Here is a 21,145-nt window from a genome sequence, read left to right as displayed (position 1 = left end):
CTGCTGATTGTTAACCTTTTATTCTTAGTCCGACTATACCCTCTCCTGCTGTCATTATCGTATCCACTCCACTACCTTACCAATACAGGGTCATCCCACCCCTGTCCGTCTACTCTGTCTATCCTGACAGGTTCAGCCAACAATTCATTACTAGCTTGTTAATCCAACAGGCTAGTTATATAATCCAGCTGGCTTAGACTTCTTTAATCCACCTTCCATATCATTTCGCGTCACTTGATAGCTCTGTAAAAGAGTCTTAATGTTCTTCCCTTTTTAATGTTTCTTATTCATAGAAGAAAAATGTCCATTAGGCAAAATTCTCAAGTGACTTTGCAGCTTGTAAATGAATTTTTTTTTTTTCATCCGCTCTTAGTGGACCGATCAGGGAAAGGACAGGATCATTCAGGTATGACCGACTTTGAAAGCTGCTATCCCTATTAGGTCATGTCATAGCCTAGTTTTCTTAGACAGCGGGCCCACTCCTCCCGCCATCCCATGGTATTCAGACCTTCATCAACCTACTGATTGCAGTGTGTCGTTCATTATCTTTCTTAGTCAGCAGCTGTTCATCAATGTACGAAACAAGAGTTGCACAGTCGCCAACACGTTTTGTAGATGCCTGTCAATGTCCGGTGCTGATATTCTCTGCAACCTCCTTCAAGCTTTAATTAGCAAAAGGTGAGCTAACGTTGTGTAAGGTAACCTAATTTCCTCACCCAGAAAGTGTTAGGTTAGATTAGGTTAGGAGGCGTCCGGTGAGCTGATAGTGTTCTCCATCTCCCACACAGCTAGCTATTCATTGGTGCATGTTGCTTCAGGGTTACTGGTTACATGAAACCACAGTTGACTATTCAGGGATGGTAGAAGAAAGAATGGTAAGGGCTCATAAAGAATTTTTCTCAATAAGTTGGGAAATAACGTTGGCAATCGGTTCTGCATGTATTTTCCATGAACAGTTATACCTAAGCGCCATGAATGGCAAGGACACACTTTATTCCCACACTGTCCTTGTCAGATATGTCCCAAGTGTATTGGTCATTATCGGTGATAGACTAACATTATATCGGTCATTATCAGTGATAGACCGATAGTATATCACATGTTTATATAAGCTGTGTGCCTATGTGTGTGTGTGTGTGTGTGCGTATGTATGTGTTCTGTGGCCAGTTGATGTGAACTTGATAGGTAGTCGACGCAGCTTCCTCCCAGTGTGAGACTTTCCAAGTGTACGCGAACTCGGCAGGCGATATCCGACCAGCTGATTCGCCTCGTTGGCCACAGTGCTCGACCAACCTATTATTATTACCTTGCACCGTTATTTGTTATTGTACCAACTTTTTTTTTTCTTCTGAATTTCCTCTCCTACTTATTTTCGACGGTAGTTCACCATTTATATTTGTGCGTCAACATCCATCGTTCACTAACCACGCCATTATTCAAGTATCAACAAAAAAAAAAAAAAGAAAGAGATTGTTACTTCAGTCGTTTCATCACACGCTGATTCTCTGAAACAATAGGCCTGCGATTCAGGTCAATTTCAGGGAATATTACAACATGCTAACACAACTTCAGCCGTCGTACGGAAACCAGTAACGTCTCGAGATACCAGGAGGTCTGACTTGCATTTCTTGAATTTCTTTGTATTAAACTATTGCTTGTGTTCAAAAGTATTTAGTATTTCTGTTGTACTTCACGCGAACCCGTGTAATAAAGGGAACCCACCTGTCTTGCTAACACAAATACTGAGCATTGATAGCCACGAAACAGTTTGTTTTTGGGAGGCGCGGTAACGAAGCAATGCGCAGAATCTAACGTCAATAAATACCTGAATGATATCGGCAAATTTACACGTTGGCTATCGATTGTTACATCATCGTTAAGTCTAAGTCCATGAAATGTATGTCCAACTGTTGACAGTCCGTTACGTAAGTGTAAACTGTGTTACCAGGTAATATAATAGAAGTAGTAAGGCAAAACTATGTTGGAGGTGTTACTGTGGGTGTTAGCGAGGGTGACTACCCACAGCTGGATGCTGTTGGCCGTTGCTCTCCTGCTGTGTGCTGCCCTGTGGGTACAAGAACGGTCGCGTCAGCACTCTGTCTTCTCTCGTCTGGGCATCCCTCACGTCCCGCCACACATCATCTACGGCAGCAGCCATATCCTGCGGGCACCAGGAAACCTTGCGACAGAAATCGTGGGTCAGTGGATGCAACGGTACGGCAAAGTATTCGGTTTCTACGTCGGCTGGCAACCTAATATGGTCGTGGCTGATTTAGACCTGGTCAAGATGATACTAGTCAGAGAATTTCCAAATTTTTCCAATCGACCCACCCTGGTGATCGACGCTCAGCCAGTCGTCGATAGTCTTGTCGGACTCCGGGACCAGCGATGGAAAGATGTTAGATCAGTTCTTGCTCCTACGTTCTCTTTGATAAAGATGAAATTCATGGCCAGCATCATGAACAGGAAGGCTAATGAACTGTTGTCTATCGTCTCGAGAAAAGTGGAACTTGGAGAGCCGATAGAGTGGCACACGACCTTCCAGGGAATGACGCTGGATATCATATGTGAGTGCGCACTAGCCTTAGAGACGCACTGCCAACGTGATCAGAATGGAGATGATTTCTTCCTAGCAGTTCGCCAGTTTCTGAAGACCGCCGTCAATCCAGCCATCCTGATGGCCCTGTACTTTAAGATGTTCGCCAAATTCTTGAGCTTCGTGAGCAACAAATTGGCTTACTCGGGTAGGATGACCCAGATGATCGTCAACCATCTAAAGACCGTCATCGCCATTCGTCGAAAAGACATGGGAACCAAGTACCTGGACGTGTTGCAACTGATGCTGGAGGCTGCTGAGTCACGCCATGACGATTCTAAGGAGGCAAAGGTCGAACTTCCCTCCGTCAATGATAAGTCAGATTCGCCCAGAGGGAATTGGCTCAAAAAATCTCTGACAGACGAGGAAATCATCGCAAACGCGTGGGTCTTCCTGCTCGGTGGATTTGAGACCACGGCCAACTCCATCACCTACACAAGCTACTTGCTTGGGACGCATCCGGAGGTACAGGAAAGAGTCTACGAGGAGCTTTGCGAAGTTTTACAGGTGAGTTGATTTGTTTCGTAATGATTTACATGTAGGGGGACACGCACACGTCAAAGTGTACAGAGAAGAGTGCGAGAGTAAGTGACCTAGATAGAAAATAACTGTAGCTCAGGAATTTCGACAGTATTCTACTCACAAAGAGCAGCTGTTTGTCGTCACTTGAGCATCTGGACAAAGATATAACTGTAAAGAAAGTATATATGTTGTTGCTTGTTCCCGGTGCAGGACAGCCCAGAGGAACTGACCTACGAGCAGGTTCATCGCCTGAAGTACCTTGACCAGGTGTTCTGTGAAGCCCTCAGGCTTTATCCGCCCGCCGTCAACTTCGTCAGTAGAGAGGCGTCCCAGGACATCCAAGTTAGTATCTCCTCTCTTTTTCCTGACAGATTTCCTTTCTTTTTTTTAGCTGGCTCCCTGTCTAAATAGTAAGCATTTCCAGGGCCGTGACGCATTATATCCTAGTATGCCGAAGATTTACGGAATGCCAGTCTGAATTCTGCTTTTTGCGTGGTAGTTGGATGATCTAGGGAATTGCAGCTAATCCTGCTGGTGTTCGTACTATGACTACAGCAGTATCGTGTAACCCCAACTGAGACATATGAGGTTATCCACGCACACACACACACACACACACACACACACACACACACACACACACACACACACACGTCTATCAGCTTCATGTTTATCCTCTCAGCACTGAAGATTCATCCACTGATGTCAGATGATGACAGGAGAGATAATAGTGATATATACAATCTAGAAATGAAAAGTCTCAATCTAACAGTATACATCACGCAGTTGAGATGGTAATCATCTTTATGTACTGATATTGTGGCACGAAGATTAAGAAAAGATACCATTATATATATATATATATATATATATATATATATATATATATATATATATATATATATATATATATATATATACATATATACATATATATGTATCATTTCCAACGCATCTACCCTCCTCCGCACAACTATATCTATAGCCCACGCCTCGCAACCATATAACATTGGTGGAACCACTATTCCTTCAAACATACCCATTTTTGCTTTCCAAGAAAACTTTCTCGCCTTCCACACATTTTTCAACGCTCCCAGAACTTTTGCCCCCTCCCTCACCCTGTGACTAACTTCTCTTCCATGGTTCCATCCGCTGCCAAATCCACTCCCAGATATCTAAAACACTTCACTTCCTCCAGTTTTTCTCCATTCATACTTACCTCCCAGTTGACTTGTCCCTCAACCCTAGTGTACCTAATAACCTTGCTCTTATTCACATTTACTCTCAGCTTTCTTCCTTTCACACACTTTACCAAACTCAGTCACCAGCTTCTGCAGTTTCTCACCCGAATCAGCCACCAGCGCTGTATCATCAGCCAACAGCAACTGACTCACTTTCCAAGCTCTCTCATCCACAACAGACTGCATACTTGCCCTTCTCTCCTAAGCTCTTGCATTCACCTCCCTAACAATCCCATCCATAAACAAATTAAACAACCATGGAGACATCACGCACCCCTGCCGCAAACCAACATTCACTGCGAACCAATCACTTTCATCTCTTCCTACTCGTGCATATGCCTTACATCCTCGATAAAAACTTTTCACTGCTTCTAACAACTTGCCTCCCACGCCATATGCTCTTAATACCTTCCACAGAGCATCTCTATTAACTCTATTGTATGCCTTCTCCAGATCCATAAATGCTGCATACAAATCCATGTGTTTTTCTAAGTATTTCTCACATTCTTCAAAGCAAACACCTGATCCACACATCCTCTACTACTTCTGAAACCACACTGCTTTTCCCCAATCTGATGCTCTGTACATGTCTTCACCCTCTCAGTCAATACCCTCCCATATAATTTCCCAGGAATACTCAACAGACTTATACCTCTGTAATTTGAACACTCACCTTTATCCCCTGTGTCTTTGTACAATGGCACTATGAGATGTTTGAGGACAATATGTGGTGAGAGGTGGTTTGATTGAGTAAGTAATGAAAGGGTAAGAGAGATGTGTGGTAATAATGAGTGTGGTTGAGAGAGCAGAAGAGGGTGTATTCAAATGAATTGGTCACATGAAGAGAATGAGTGAGGAAAGATTGACAAAGAGGATGTATGTGCCAGAGGTGGAGGGAACGAGGAGAAGTGGGAGACCAAATTGGAGGTGGAAGGATGGAGTGGAAAAGATTTTGAGCGATCGGGGCCTGAACATGCGGGAGGGTGAAAGGCGTGCAAGGAATAGAGTGAATTGGAACGATGTGGTATGGAGTCGACGTGCTGTCAGTGGATTGAGCCAGGGCTTGTGAAGCGTCTGGGGCGTGGATGTCGAAAGGGAGCTGTGGTTTCGGTGCATTATACATGACAGCTAGAGACTGAGTGTGAGCGAATGTGGCCTTTGTTATCTTTTCCTAGCGCTACCTCGCGCGCGTGCGGGTGAAGGGGTTGCCATTTCATGTGTGGCAGGGGTGGCAACAGGAATGAATAAAGGCAGCAAGTATGAATTATGTACATGTATGCATATGTATATGCCTGTGTATTTATATATATGTATACGTTGAAATATATAGGTATGTATATGTGCGTGAGTGGACGTGTATGTATATACATGTGTATGTGGATGGGTTGGGCCTTTCGTCTGTTTCCTTGTGCTACCTCGCTAACGCAGGAGACAGCAACAAAGTATAATGAATATATATATATATATATATATATATATATATATATATATATATATATATATATATATATATATATATATATATATATATATATATATATATATATATTGCACCGAGATAAGGAAGTTTTCCAGCTTTATCTAAATACTTCCCTCAAATGCACTTTCCACTGTTATGTTCGCCGATGAACACAGCTCAGTGAACAAGATTGATACTAGTGATCCAGCAGCAGGAGTTCAAAGCCTCCATCCAGTTCAACTGACATCAAAGTGTATCATCATGCATCAAGTCTCAGTTAAAGGACTCGATGTTTTTCTTTTCCAGCTGTTACAGATCACTACAGAGGCAATGATCACCCACTAATCAGACAGTTATGTACAATCATGTATTAATTTGCCAGTGCAGCTGAACATCGAACAGTGGAATTTATGGTAGAGAAATGATTTAAAAAGCCATAGGTGATAAGTCATCCTCTACAGAATTCTACACTTGTTCAGTAATTGTAGTAATGATTGTCTTGGTCTGTTAGAAAAAATTATTTTGGGATCATATATTTACTTAATCTTTAGGAAGAAAAAAATTCTCCCTTTTACCGTAATGAATTTGCATTGTGATTGTATGTATTGGTTTAATTACATATGTTGATGTAATTGTAGTTGTGATTTGATTTAATGTATTCAGACAGCTACTTTATTACAGATGTATTCAAAGATTTTGATACTGAAATGATCATATCTTGTAATGTCGAGAATAAAGAAAAAAAAAAGATTGTGGTCCCTCTCTCTCTCTCTCTCTCTCTCTCTCTCTCTAGAGGGTGCCATTTCATGTGTGGCGGGGTGGCGACGGGAATGGCTGAGGGCAGCAAGTATGAATATGTACATGTGTATATATGAATTTTGTCTGTGCAAGTATATGTATGTATACATTGAAATTTATAGGTATGTATATGTGCGTGTGTGGGCGTGTATGTATATGCATGTGTATGTGGGTGGGTTGGGGTATTCTTTCGTCTGTTTCCTTGCGCTACCTCGCTAACGCGGGAGACAGCGACAAAGTACAGTGATATATATATATATATATCATAAAGATCTACCCATGGCTAGGAGGATTCGAACTACACTGAAGCGTAGACTATTGTTGTTAGAAAGTAGTGAAAGTTGTTGGAAAGGTTGGGCTGTGCTAAATGAGGATCTAACGTTTTCTGTGAACTGTAAGGTCGTGGAGCAAGGCAATGTTTTGCCTCACAGAACCTAAACATGGCGGCGGCCACTGTTGCCATCATAGGAGTCTTCCATAAACAATTCTTCTATCGTGAGAATTAACTATATTGTATACCAGTGTTATGACTTTTATGAGTATCAACTAAAGAACAGAATTGGTAACCCTTGAGAGGGGTCGTGGAGTAGATTGGATGAGGTAGTGTTGGAGTGAGGTATGTGGCGAGGAGGTAGGATATAAAAACACTAACCTGCAGCAAGTGTCATTCTTCCATAGTAACCAACATAGCACCATGAGAAACATGCCCATACCATAGCCATCAGATGTGGAAGACAACCAGAGCATGAGAAAGATCGGGCAAGTTGTACAAGTAAGGGAAAGACAAGAGTAAGGAAGGGAATCCCACACTTTTTCTGTACGAGAAATGAAGTAGGTATCGTTATTATCAATCCTCGTGTGGATGGTCTCCACATAGAATCTATGGGAAGCAGCAGCCAAGCAAGTGCCACAGGGGTCACAGACTCTCTGGCGGCAGGGACACTTGTAGAAACCTGTAGAGGTAGGAAAAGGCAACGACATCTTAGCGGACAGGAAAAGGAAGGCTCAAGAGACGTTCATATCTATAGGATCTAAAGTGTGGAAGGCTTTGGAATCCACTTTAGCCAAGAGAGAGATGCAGGGCGAATCACTTTACCTAGGTATACGAGCAGTATACTCCATACTGGGACGAAGAAAAACAGTCCGATTTAAGATGATTTTGTAATGCTCGTATTGTGAGGTGTCCAGGACGGAGTAGATATGGTTATACCCAGCTTTTTTATAGGGTTGGGTTGGTGAAGAGTTTGGGTATGTGGTAGTGGAAAAACAAGATAGATGTACCAAAAGATGCGGGAGAAAATTATGGTTCTTGCACTACTGAATCTAATTCTATAATCCCTTATCATTACACACTGTACACCTACATATGAACAGAGAGTTATTCAGTATATCTATATCTATCTATCTATCTATATAGATATTTCATATATGTTTGCCAATTCCTGCTTTATCGAGGTAGCGTCAAGAACAGATGACTGAGCCTTAGACGGAAAATCCTCACTTGGCCCCCTTCTCTGTTCCTTCTCTTGGAAAAGTAAAACAGATTAGGATTTGCAATCACCATCGGAGCTTCTACTACTACTACTACTACTACTACTACTACTACTACTACTACTACTACTACTACTACTACTACTACTACTACTACTACTACTATCATTACCATACTACTACTACTACTACTACTACTACTACTACTACTACTACTACTACTACTACTACTACTACTACTATCATTACCATACTACTACTACTACTACTACTACTATCATTACCATACTACTACTACTACTACTACTACTACTACTACTACTACTACTACTACTATCATTACCATACTACTACTACTACTACTACTACTACTACTACTACTACTACTACTACTACTACTACTATCATTACCATACTACTACTACTACTACTACTACTACTACTACTACTACTACTACTACTACTACTACTACTATCATTACCATACTACTACTACTACTACTACTACTACTACTACTACTACTACTACTACTACTACTACTACTACTACTACTACTACTATCATTACCATACTACTACTACTACTACTACTACTACTACTACTACTACTACTACTACTATCATTACCATACTACTACTACTACTACTACTACTACTACTACTACTACTACTACTATCATTACCATACTACTACTACTACTACTACTACTACTACTACTACTACTACTACCAAAACTACTACCACTACTACTATTACCGCTACTACTACTACAACTACTCCTACTGCTACTATTTCTACTGCCACTACCACCATTGCTAATGATGTTAACAATACTGGACGCCAGCTTGGTGAGACGTTCATCCCGAAGAACATGAGCATCCAGATCCCTCTGTGGCACATCCACCGCGATCCTGACCAGTGGCCTGATGCTGAGGTCTTTGACCCCGACAGGTAAGGTCATTACACCGTTCATGGAATAACCAACGGAAAAGCCGAGGAATCTTGTGTTGTGCTGTCATGCACGTGTGTCATGCACGTGTGTCATGCTGTGGTGTCAAGCACTTGTATTGCGTCGTGTTGTAAAACACCTCTGTTATGTTGTGTTGTAAAACACCTCTGTTATGCTGTGTTGTTTTACCTGTGTGTTATACCATGCTGGGGATCCCGCCCAAGTGTTGTGCTGTGTTGTCATGCACGAGCGTTATTCCGTGTGTTACACACAAGTATCATACTATGTTGTCACGCATCTATATCGTGCTATGTTGTCACGCATCTATATCGTGCTATGATGTCACGCATCTATATCGTGCTATGTTGTCACGCATCTATATCGTGCTATGTTGTCACGCATCTATATCGTGCTATGATGTCACGCATCTATATCGTGCTGTGTTGTCACGCATCTATATCGTGCTATGATGTTATGCATCTATATCGTGCTATGTTGTCACGCATCTATATCGTGCTATGATGTCACGTATCTATATCGTGCTATGTTGTCACGCATCTATATCGTGCTATGTTGTCACGCATCTATATCGTGCTATGATGTCACGTATCTATATCGTGCTATGTTGTCACGTATCTATATCGTGCTATGTTGTCACGCATCTATATCGTGCTATGTTGTCACGCATCTATATCGTGCTGTGTTGTCAAACACTTGTGTTGTTCCATGTTGTTAAGCAACTGTATTTTGCCATGTTATTACGCAACTGTGTTATGCTGTGTTGGCACGCATATGTGTCAAGCTAGATCGTGCATTATCATCACACACTTGTGTTGCATCATATCAAACACCTGAGTCGTGCAACTTTACTTGTGTTGCCTCATACCATTAAGCACACCTGTTGCGCAACAGTGTGAGAACATATCATCAGACACCTGGACTGAGTTACATCGTGTCTACTGAAGGAGAGGTCCTCTAAAATAGGTGAAAAAAATATGCAGAGGCAATTTTTGAAATATTTCGTGAAATAGGCGGTCGTCGGTAGGGAGGTGGGTGACGCATTTTGATTTTGATGTCGCCCACTACGCCATGTGTCTGTCACCTTTCATGCACAACTAGTAATAATCCTTCTCAACTACCAACATCCATAAGCTGCCTCCACTCTCCTCTTTTTTTTTTCTTCTCTTCAGTTATATCATTATGTCAGCGCCTGGATTTATGTCTCCATAAACTCTGAAGCTTAAAAAGATGTTGCTGGTTCTTCGTGCAGGTTCTCGCCGGAGGCCAGGGCCACCTCCACCCGGCACCCGATGGCGTATCTCCCCTTCGGCGCCGGCCCGAGGAACTGCCCAGGCATCAGGTTCGGTCAGCTCGAGGCCAAACTCGCCGTCGCCAGAGTCATCAGGAGATTCAGGTACTCTCTGTATGTCTGCGTCTTAACAGGTCCAGTATTATAGCAGGCAGGTGATCGTCCGCGATACATTCATGGCCATGTCTGCACCCATCCAACTCCTGTCTTTCTTGCCGCTCAAGATGTACCATGTTAGCCTTAACAGTATGTTGACGTTGGTGGAATATCTTTCTAGAAGAGTCATCAGATCCCTGATGGCTTCGAGTCACTGAATGATAAGTACGATGATCTAAACCTAAGACTCAGATGATACGCGCAAGAGATCAAGGATTAAACTGAAAGCAGAATAAAAAGAATTAACAAAAGGATACCAAAGAATGTAAGGATACTTGTCGAAGGTGGTTGACATCTACGAACACTCTCATCAGTGTTTACTTTTTTCACATCCTTACGCACAGGTGACGTATGTGTGTCCATCCTACAGCTGTAAACCAGGTAGGAATATTCAGTTGCACGATTCAGGATAATCTTATCCTCGTCTTCACCTCTGAGTAAAGCGATTGCTGCTCTTTGTATGATCGTATTCATCGTCTCCAGCATAAAAACGATAATTTTGCCTTTGGATTTCTATAATCATTTTTCGTATTTCATTCATCATTTCATTTTCATTAGGTGCGCTGTTGTCTACAAAGTTTTCACCAGATGTAGCGAGAGGTTCCCGTATCTCCGGGAGTACTACCCCGTCCCCTTACATCCTGGGAATCACTACATCAGTTGGTAATGGTTATACTCCGGCATAGCTGGGAGTCCATCTAGTGGGGTAGGTGTCTGCTGTGGCTGCTAACCTGGTCTCCTGTATTCAGTCATGGTAGGTAATTTGTAGCATGCGAATGCTGGCAGAGGGGACGGTAATCCTCATCTGGCATCAGAGGTAGCAGCGCCCTGATATATCTTTTTTGTTCGGTTAAATTTGGACACTTGTGAACGAAAGTGGGACAGTAGAACCCTCTCATCAAATGTCTTCCTTCTACAGTTACTTTTTTTCTAATTGGTTTGTTAGAGGAGAGGAAAAAGAAGTGGGGCAAGGGAAGAAATAATTTGAAATGGCAAAAATGGTTGAAGTGGCCAGGTGTATGGTGTATCTTTTTTTTTTTTTATGTATGTTGATGATTTTCTGGGAGTGCAGTATTGGTACCCTAATCTTATACGTCCGACAGACTTGAGGTGCGCATGTGGTCATGTTTTACCTGTTGGTCTGGGTAAGAAAAATAGAATAACTGAGCTAAGCTAAGCATTGTTCATTGTGTGCATCGATGGAAACGGTGGAGCCTCTTTAGAGTCTTCTGCAGTAAGCCTAGTAACCATGTACCAAAGGTTCTCCCTACCTCATACCACCTCTTAACTAGCTAATGCGTCTGCAGATTCATCCCTCAACTGACAGGCTGACACTGACAGCTTTGTTCTCCCATTTGCCGTTCACTATTCCTCTCACATTTCCTTTTCCATGTCACAGGTTGGTAGCGTATGAGGACACACCGATCCCCCTCACCTTCGAGATCCCAACCGTCACCCTCAACCCATCTAAGGGGGTCTTCATGAAGGCTGTCCCCAGAGACAAACGAGAGTAATCCATCCTACGAAAGTATATCGGAAGGGTTTAAAAACCCCACCTCCTGACACTGAGGCAAGAGCGAAGGATCACTTGGCGAAGAAGTAGAAGCATTACCGACCACCTGGAAAGAAAGGACTCTGGAGGGAAGTAAAAGATGATGAAGATGGAAGCCAAGTTATATTGTTACTTTATAACTTACGGTAGACAGAGAGGACGGATTCAGCCACATCTCGAAAGTTAAGCCAAAGAGGAGATAAGCTACAGAATCTCTAGGTGGAAGCTGGCTGAGGCATGTCATTACGTCAATGTAGGCAGTGCTATTACAGACAGTATCGTGTCATCTGAAAGTGATATCCTCTATGATGGATGTATGATGATGATAATACTCTCTGATAGGAACGTTCAGTGTCATAACCTAGTCCTCTTTGTGTCAGTGTAATCTTATAAATAACTTTGCAGTATCCCATTTTGTTTGTACGTAAAGTGATTGCTATGCAACATAATCTACAGTTATTTGTATAAGTTTCCATTAAAGTCTATCATCAGTACAGTCGCAAAACATTTTTTTCTTTTATGTGGGTCCGAGAAAGAATGACGTAACGTAAATCTTTATGCTTTGTCTATGATATAGGAAGATATTGTTTTTTTTTTTTTTGTTAAGTCCCAGATAAATGGTAATCTGTTGTTAAGAACTAAGTTGACTTCAGAACACTGTGAAAGTTGCAATGATCACGCGCAAAATTGTGATCCTTTCCAATATGTATATATATATATATATATATATATATATATATATATATATATATATATATATATATATATATATATCCCTGGGGATAGGGGAGAAAGAATACTTCCCATGTATTCCCTGCATGTCGTAGAAGGCGACTGAAAGGGAAGGGAGCGGAGGGCTGGAAATCCTCCCATCTCGTTTTTAATTTTCCTAATGAAGGAACAGAGGAGGGAGCCAAGTGAGGATATTCCCTCAAAGGCTCAGTCTTTTGTTCTTAACGCTACCTCGCTAATGCGGGAAATGGCAAATAGTATAAGAGAAAAATGAAAAGATATACACACACACACACACATACACACACACATATATATATATATATATATATATATATATATATATATATATATATATATATATATATATATATATATATATATATATATATATATATATATATTTTTTTTTTTTTTTTTTTTTTTTTATACTTTGTCGCTGTCTCCCGCGTTTGCGAGGTAGCGCAAGGAAACAGACGAAAGAAATGGCCCAACCCCCCCCATACACATGTATATACATACGTCCACACACGCAAATATACATACCTACACAGCTTTCCATGGTTTACCCCAGACGCTTCACATGCCTTCACATGTATATATATATATATATATATATATATATATATATATATATATATATATATATATATATATATATATATATATATATATATATATATATATACATATATATATATATATATATATATATATATATATATATATATATATATATATATATATATATATATATATATATATATATATATATATATATATATATATATATATAGAGAGAGAGAGAGAGAGAGAGAGAGAGAGCGTTAATGGGTTGGCTTGATCAAGGCCTCGGTTGCACGTGCCGTTTAAGCTAACATAATAAGAAAAAATTGTCTAGGATGTATACAGAAGCGATTTCTTGAAAGCAGCTGCCAGGAGGAAAGAGATTTGAAAAGAAGAAGTGATGCTAATATCTCTATCTAAGAAGAAGTGATGCTAATATCTCTATCTAAGAAGAAGTGATGCTAATATCTCTATCTAAGAAGAGGTGATGCTAATATCTCTATCTAAGAAGAAGTGATGCTAATATCTCTATCTAAGAAGAAGTGATGCTAATATCTCTATCTAAGGAAACTGACAGGTAATCCTTTGCCTTGATGACAACTGGAGTCAACTATTCATTATCATGGCTGATCACACTGGCACTAGCGCTACATACACAAGTATAACTAGAGTTTAGCCAGTCGTGTTATCATTTCATTTCCGAGTCTCGTGTAATCATCTTATGTAATTGCTTAATGCCATTGCATGGACTGGTTATCTTTCCAATTTTTAAGTACCATCTTTATCTCACTTATCATTAAGTATAAACTGACCTTCAAATGCTGACAGAATACTTTGGAATATGAATTACGTTGCTGGATGACACGTTAGCAAGACAGCCTCTATGTTCTGCCGTACCACATACGATTTCTTCTTGAGAAATTATTCAGTTTGTGGATGTAAGGAAAACATTTTTATTTTATTCATGTATCTTTATATCAGAGAACAAAACATGACAGTAGTATTCAGTATGTAGTTAAAAAGACCTTTCCATAATACATATTATTTTCATACTTAAAGTATCACTGAATAAATTTATTACATTTGTGGAAATGTATCAGAAGGCATGTTGGACCTCTGATAATGATGGCAGGAAGGTTGCCTCAATATATGTTGAGTAAGATTGTTCAGAGTTCCCTCTGAGAGTCGTAAGGGCAAGAAGATCCTTGATAGGTCTTGACAAAACGGGACGTGTCAAAGTTGATGTTCTTGAAGGCATCTTCACATCGCTTCACGTGGCTGTCAGACAAACTTGGAGAGCGGGAGAAGATGAAGGCAAAGTCGGAATGATAACCGAAGTTGAAGTCTATACAGGAGTGGATGCAGGCGTAGTTGTCGTAGTCCGTGTCGAGGATAACATAAGGAGCGGCAAAGGCTGGCGAGAGAATAAGATATGGGGTGACATTAAGAGATTTCATGTAAACTATAAAGAAAAGGTGGATATAAGGTAATTCTGTGAGTAAAAAAGAATACTGAACCAAACTACAGTAATGATAAAAGATGTTAAAAACTCTATCTCCATCATCTTGGACACACACACACACACATACTATATATATATATATATATATATATATATATATATATATATATATATATATATATATATATATATATATATATATAAAGATAATTTTTCTATATCTTTTTTATTTTTTTTACTTAAATTAGTTTATACCGCTTGGTATCATTCGTCCTCCATATATATTGTAGGGTAAATTTGGATTCGTGTTCTTACAATATTTTCTTTATAAGATTCTGTGCATCATGTGAGCTTTTTCATTGACAGCACTAATTACGGACATGATGGCAGAATACTTACTGTTGTCGTAGTCAATAGTTAGATGGGGTTCACCGAAGGGATTGGGGTATACATTTCCACTGTGCTTGATCAGACGATCATCTGCTGTGATGCCAGTTGAAACAGCCTCGAACTGCCTACCATCTACAGGAATTAAATTCATATTTAGTGGTATTCGCAGTATTTAGATAGATAATAGAAAACTACTTAAGTCAATGTCTGAAGTAGATATGTAGGACTTATAAGTTACAACACAAAATCTTACCAAAGGAATACTCGATGCGAACACATTTGTCAATAGGGTGATAAGGATTCTTTATGACAGCATATTGATACCACACACCTTCGTACTGAAATGTATGAGAGTTAGTGACATGAACACCAGAAATGTCTTTTTAGAATCACTGGTTTAAAAGATATATAAGAATATAACTTCTGGAATATATGTATATTGCATATGAACGTGCACTTCTATATAACATACAAACTTCCAACAACCAGAATCGAACCCGGGACCAGGGCGTAGCAGGCGGGAGCACTACCGCTAGGCTATGAACGCCACCAGTAAGGAAATGACTATTCGAATACTATTTACTCAAATACCCTTCGTCTCACGTTGCTGAGCAACCGGGTCTCCACTGGTCATTTGCCATCAGGCTCACACAACCAGCAGATAGCATTTTCCAGAAGCCAACTTACAACACGGAAGTATATATATGCGAATATAGTACATATGAACGCGCACTTCCATGTAACATACAAATATCATAGCCTCGCCGCAGTGCTTCGGCCTGCCACGCAAGGGACCCGGGTTCGATCCTGGCTGTTTAAGGCTTGTACGTTATTTGGAAATGCGAGTTCATATGCGCTAAATTCGTAAATATATATATATATATATATATATATATATATATATATATATATATTTATCTGTAGTGTACCGTTAGGTTCTGTAAAATGCTATCTGGTTAGTTAATAAAGTGGTTAGAACTCACCTTTTCATGGTTTGGGGTCTGCTCAGACCACAGTTTGCCTTTATCAACACTGGGACACTTGCCAGGGACCACAAAATCTGGGATCTTGTTGGCAGCGACGGCTGCTACAAGACATAGCAGGTAGCTCAGTTGCTTCATCTTCGAGGTGCTATGAGGCTCTGAGCTACATCCTCTCACTCACACTCCTTATATACTGTCCCTAGTGCAAAGGAGCCTGACTCCGCCTTCTTCAGGTTTCCAGCTATGTCTTGTGTACAATAGCATGTTTCTGCGTTCCCTCAGGCATCTAATCTTTTCGTATATTGCATTTGTTACGAGAGATATTAGAATCCGAGGAATAGTCAGCATTGTAGTATAAGTTACTGTAGAAGAACATGTTATATTAGGATGACTATTTGAACGCTCCTCCCTCATAGCTGTTTCTCGTTTTTTGTGTTGAAAGCAGAAGATATAAAGGCACTGGTGTAGTCAAGCCTCCTCAGTGTAAGACTTCTTTGCGAAATGATCGTTACAGTAGTCAGTGTGGCCTTCCTGGCCTGTGTGGCCGCAGACGAGATCCCGAGCTTCGTGAAACCCGGCAAATGTGCCTCAGTAGCGAACCAAGACAACTTCGATCTCCGAGAAGTCAGTATACAGTATTTTCTACTCACGTTAAGTAATGATTAGTGACCTACAGTTGTTTTAGGTTTATATAAGTAGGAATGATGATCTAAAGTCTTCTACTTTGATTTCTGTCACCAGTATTCCGGGCGTTGGTACATAACCCATATGATCGAGAACCCATACATGCCGATGGACAGATGCATCCACTCCAACTACGGATATTCCAGTACGGACAATGGCTTCAAGGTGACCACTGCCGGGTTCAGCACGAAAAACGAGTATCTCAGTATGGATCTTGATATCTACCCTACCAAGGAGTTCCCAGCCGCTCATATGCTCCTTGATGCTCCCTCGGGTAAGATTGTAACACAGTTCTCGGATTATGTATGTTATGTACAAGACTCGAGAAAAGTGAAACAATTGAATGTATCATGTTATTATCAGGTATGTAGCACATATCGGGAATGGTGGGTGGTTTTATACAAATGAATGTACGAATGTATGTATTTTCAGATGTATTCCCTGTCCATCATCAAGTCTCTCTCTCTCTCTCTCTCTCTCTCTCTCTCTCTCTCTCTCTCTCTCTCTCTCTCTCTCTCTCTCTCTCTCTCTCTCTCTCTCTCCCCCCCCTCTCTCTCTCTCTCTCTCTCTCTCTCTGTATATACGTATATCAACTTGGTTGGCTGCATTTATCTACCTGTGTGTGTGTGTGTGTGTGTGTGTGTGTGTGTGTGTGTGTGTGTGTGTGTGGATGGTTATTGTGTTTAGGCACTAGAAAGGTCTCTGCAGTTTCTTGTGACTGATGTTTTCAATTCTGTTTTACATACGACAGTCTTTGCCTCGCCATATGAAGTAATTGAGACCGACTACGATACTTACTCCTGCGTCTATTCCTGTATATCTACTGACAACTACAAGAGTGAGTTTGGCTTCGTGTTCTCCCGCTTCCCTAAGACAGAGGGACTCGCCCTGCAAAAATGTGCCGAAGTCTTCAACAAGAACGGGGTCGACTTCTCACTCTTCGAACCAGTCTCACATACGGCTGAGTGCGTCTACCGAGCTTAAGCCTTCAACCTCTGACACAACTTCTTTAGAAATGATAGTCTTTACCCTTGATAGAAGAAACCTTCTAAAGTGTAAATTCTCTTCTGTTTGTTGGTAACACCGGGATCAATGCATTTATTTTTACAGGAGGCCATCAGGCCAACACTAAAGTAATCTAGAATGCCTTTTGCTCTTAAGGAACGAAGATGTAACTTTGATACGTTTATACAGTATATAACTATGTGTATTAAATATGCTACTAGGAGAGTGATGTATGTGAAAAAGATCTTCAATAAAGATGATGAAATTCCACCACTTGTATTAGGAAATGATTCTCCTTCGCCAAGTCCTAGCAGACATTATATTGCTACTCTCCAGCCCCACAAAAGGCAGAAGGAGAGAGACGACAACATAGAAAAGAGTTTCCTCAGTTTTTGTATTCAGTGATGAGAGATTGTCATATAATTATAAACGTACCGAGAATAGGATGCTTAAAAGAAATATAATTCTTGGAATTACCATGGTTAAGTCTTGAGAAGCACAGTTGCACTGATTCATTCACTTGTTAGGCTATACGAAATAGATGAAATCTTACGCATTTGTTTTTACGAAATCAGTGGATATTATTGCTTTTCAACATTTGTGAATATGATTTATTTGCTATTTATAATTCCTAATATGCTTGAGACAGAGAGAAGAGATACATCTGGAAGGTACTTACAGGTAAATAATGCAAATAATATTAAGATGTGTAAGAGAAAGCGGCAGTCGGTTAAGAGGAAGTTGCAGGGGTTGAAAAAGTGGTCAATTGAGAGTTGGAGATTCGGGAAAAAAGAGAAGTTTTGGAAGAATGCAGATAATGAGCGAAAGACAAGAGAACAAATGGGAACGTCGTTGAAGGGGGAAAAGAGGAAGTGATAGCAAGTGACACATTCACAGGCCGCCCAGGGTCGAGCGCATAAGGTCGAATGCTGGTTACAGCAGTCGGTTCACAGTCATCCCCGTTTTTTATTCACTTTAGTGTTTGATAGTTAATTGGGTACCTGGCTCAGGCTACACACACACACACACACACACACACACACACACTCACATACACGCACACACACATAGAAGGAAATTCATCGTTTCATTTTTCCCTTGGACTCATAGGAATATATATATATATATATATATATATATATATATATATATATATATATATATATATATATATATATATATATATATATATATTTATCTATTTTGCTTTGTCGCTGTCTCGCGTTAGCGAGGTAGCGCAAGGACACAGACGAAAGAATGGCCCAACCCACCCACATACACATGTATACATACACGTCCACACACGCACATATATATATCTATACATCTCAACGTATACATATATGTACACACACAGACATATACATATATACACATGTACATAATTCACACTGTCTGCCTTTATTCATTCCCATCACCACCCCGCCACACATGAAATAGCAACCCCCTTCCCCTCATGTGCGCGAGGTAGCGCTAGGAAAAGACAACAAAGGCCACTTTCGTTCACACTTAGGCTCTAGCTGTCATGTAATAATGCACCGAAACCGCATCTCCCTTTCCACATACAGGCCCCACAGAACTTTCCATGGTTTACCCCAGACGCTTCACATGCCATGGTTCAATCCATTGATAGCACGTCGACGTATACCACATCGTTCCAATTCACTCTATTCCTTGCACACCTTTCACCCTCCTGCATGTACAGGCCCCGATCACTCAAAATCTTTTTCACTCCATCTTTCCACCTCCAATTTGGTCTCCCACTTCTCGTTCCCTCCACCTCCGACACATATATCCTCTTGGTCAATCTTTCCTCACTCATTCTCTCCATGTGCCCAAACCATTTCAAAACACCCACTTCTGCTCTCTCAACCACGCTCTTTTTATTTCCACACATCTCTCTTACCCTTGCATTACTTACTCGATCAAACCACCTCACACCACATATTGTCCTCAAACATCTCATTTCCAGCACATCCATCCTCCTCCTCACAACTCTATCCATAGCCCACGCCTCGCAACCATACAACATTGTTGGAACCACTATTCCTTCAAACATAGCCATTTTTGCTTTCGGAGATAATGTTCTCGACTTCCACACATTCTTCAAGGCTCCCAGGATTTTCGCCCCCTCCCCCACCCTATGATTCACTTCCGCTTCCATGGTTCCATCCGCTGCCAGATCCACTCCCAGATATCTAAAACACTTTACTTCCTCGAGTTTTTCTCCATTCAAACTTACCTCCCAATTGACTTGACCCTCAACCCTACTGTACCTAATAACCTTGCTCTTATTCACATTTACTCTTAACTTTCTTCTTTCACACACTTTACCAAACTCAGTCACCTGTTTCTGCAGTTTCTCACATGAATCAGCCACCAGCGCTGTATCATCAGCGAACAACAACTGACTCCCTTCCCAAGCTCTCTCACCCACAACAGACTGCATACTTGCCCCTCTTTCCAAAACTCTTGCATTCACCTCCCTAACAACCCCATCCATAAACAAATTAAACAACCATTGAGACATCACACACCCCTGCCGCAAACCTACATTCACTGAGAACCAATCACTTTCCTCTCTTCCTACACATGCCTTACATCCTCGATAGAAACTTTTCACCGCTTCTAACAACTTGCCTCCCACACGATATATTCTTAGTACCTTCCACAGAGCATCGCTATCAACTCTATCATATGCCTTCTCCAGATCCATAAATGCTACATACAAATCCATTTGCTTTTCTAAGTATTTCTCACATACATTCTTCAAAGCAAACATATATATATATATATATGGGAGCGGGGGCTGGAAATCCTCCCCTCTCATTTTTAGTTTTCCTAAAGAAGGAACAGAGGAGGGGGCCAAGTGAGGATATTCCCTCAAAGGCTCAGTTCTCTGGTCTTAACGCTACCTTGCTAACGTGGGAAATGGCGAATTGTGTGTGTGTGTGTGTGTATATATATATATATATATATATATATATATATATATATATATATATATATACATATATTTTTTTTTTTTCCCTGGGGGTAGGGGAGAAAGAATACTTCCCACGTATTCCCTGCGTGTCGTACAAGGCGACTAAAAGGGGAGGGAGCGGGGAGCTGGAAATCCTCCCCTCTCGTTTATTTTTTCTTTTAATTTTCCAAAAGAAGGAACAGAGAAGGGGGCCAGGTGAGGATATTCCCTCAAAGACCCAGTCCTTTGTTCTTAACGCTACGTCGCTAACACGGGAAATGGC

The 21,145-nt window shown here is 40.8% G+C and overlaps 3 protein-coding genes across 7 annotated transcripts; 2 read left to right on the top strand and 1 right to left on the bottom strand.

Annotated features, from left to right (window-relative positions):
• The first annotated feature begins 1,204 nt into the window (after positions 1-1,204).
• On the top strand, positions 1,205-12,579 carry LOC139766652 (cytochrome P450 3A29-like). 5 transcript variants are annotated; one of them, XM_071695537.1, is made up of 6 exons: positions 1,205-1,327; positions 1,949-3,103; positions 3,329-3,460; positions 8,953-9,059; positions 10,328-10,471; positions 11,922-12,579. In XM_071695537.1, exons 2-6 carry the CDS (start codon positions 1,979-1,981, stop codon positions 12,034-12,036), a joined length of 1,623 nt encoding a protein of 540 aa, XP_071551638.1. In that variant the 5' UTR covers positions 1,205-1,327; positions 1,949-1,978; the 3' UTR covers positions 12,037-12,579. The 5 variants fall into 5 exon arrangements, with proteins under 5 accessions (XP_071551638.1, XP_071551636.1, XP_071551635.1 ...); XM_071695535.1 differs by having other exon boundaries at positions 1,217-1,378; XM_071695534.1 differs by having other exon boundaries at positions 1,217-1,612.
• Positions 12,580-14,330: 1,751 nt separating this feature from the next.
• On the bottom strand, positions 14,331-16,384 carry LOC139766648 (crustacyanin-C1 subunit-like). Its single transcript, XM_071695528.1, has 4 exons — positions 16,209-16,384; positions 15,479-15,563; positions 15,235-15,357; positions 14,331-14,787 (listed from the first exon to the last, which is right to left on the bottom strand). The coding sequence occupies exons 1-4, from the start codon at positions 16,344-16,346 to the stop codon at positions 14,540-14,542; spliced, it is 594 nt and encodes a 197-aa protein (XP_071551629.1). The 5' UTR covers positions 16,347-16,384; the 3' UTR covers positions 14,331-14,539.
• A 288-nt stretch (positions 16,385-16,672) lies between these two features.
• On the top strand, positions 16,673-18,167 carry LOC139766650 (crustacyanin-A2 subunit-like). Its single transcript, XM_071695530.1, has 3 exons — positions 16,673-16,832; positions 16,950-17,166; positions 17,644-18,167. Exons 1-3 carry the CDS (start codon positions 16,710-16,712, stop codon positions 17,874-17,876), a joined length of 573 nt encoding a protein of 190 aa, XP_071551631.1. The 5' UTR covers positions 16,673-16,709; the 3' UTR covers positions 17,877-18,167.
• The last annotated feature ends 2,978 nt before the right edge of the window (positions 18,168-21,145 follow it).

This window comes from Panulirus ornatus, chromosome 58, assembly GCF_036320965.1.
Source record: "Panulirus ornatus isolate Po-2019 chromosome 58, ASM3632096v1, whole genome shotgun sequence".
NCBI classification, from domain to species: Eukaryota; Metazoa; Arthropoda; class Malacostraca; order Decapoda; family Palinuridae; genus Panulirus; species Panulirus ornatus.
Note: the sequence above shows the minus strand (reverse complement) of the source record. Positions and strands in the feature narration are given on the sequence as shown.

What these genes read in the sequence shown, in the direction of transcription:
- LOC139766648 (XM_071695528.1), bottom strand. Translation starts at nt 16,346, where the DNA reads ATGAAGCAACTGAGCTACCTGCTATGTCTTGTAGCAGCCGTCGCTGCC. An exon ending in TCGCATCGAGTATTCCTTTG is followed by an intron (nt 15,358 to 15,478) that starts GTAAGATTTTGT and finishes TAATTCCTGTAG; the next exon opens with ATGGTAGGCAGTTCGAGGCT. An exon ending in AACTATTGACTACGACAACA is followed by an intron (nt 14,788 to 15,234) that starts GTAAGTATTCTG and finishes TTCTCTCGCCAG; the next exon opens with CCTTTGCCGCTCCTTATGTT.
- LOC139766650 (XM_071695530.1), top strand. Translation starts at nt 16,710, where the DNA reads ATGATCGTTACAGTAGTCAGTGTGGCCTTCCTGGCCTGTGTGGCCGCA. An exon ending in ACAACTTCGATCTCCGAGAA is followed by an intron (nt 16,833 to 16,949) that starts GTCAGTATACAG and finishes TTCTGTCACCAG; the next exon opens with TATTCCGGGCGTTGGTACAT. An exon ending in GCTCCTTGATGCTCCCTCGG is followed by an intron (nt 17,167 to 17,643) that starts GTAAGATTGTAA and finishes TACATACGACAG; the next exon opens with TCTTTGCCTCGCCATATGAA.
- LOC139766652 (XM_071695537.1), top strand. Translation starts at nt 1,979, where the DNA reads ATGTTGGAGGTGTTACTGTGGGTGTTAGCGAGGGTGACTACCCACAGC. An exon ending in AGCTTTGCGAAGTTTTACAG is followed by an intron (nt 3,104 to 3,328) that starts GTGAGTTGATTT and finishes TTCCCGGTGCAG; the next exon opens with GACAGCCCAGAGGAACTGAC. An exon ending in AGGCGTCCCAGGACATCCAA is followed by an intron (nt 3,461 to 8,952) that starts GTTAGTATCTCC and finishes ACTGGACGCCAG; the next exon opens with CTTGGTGAGACGTTCATCCC.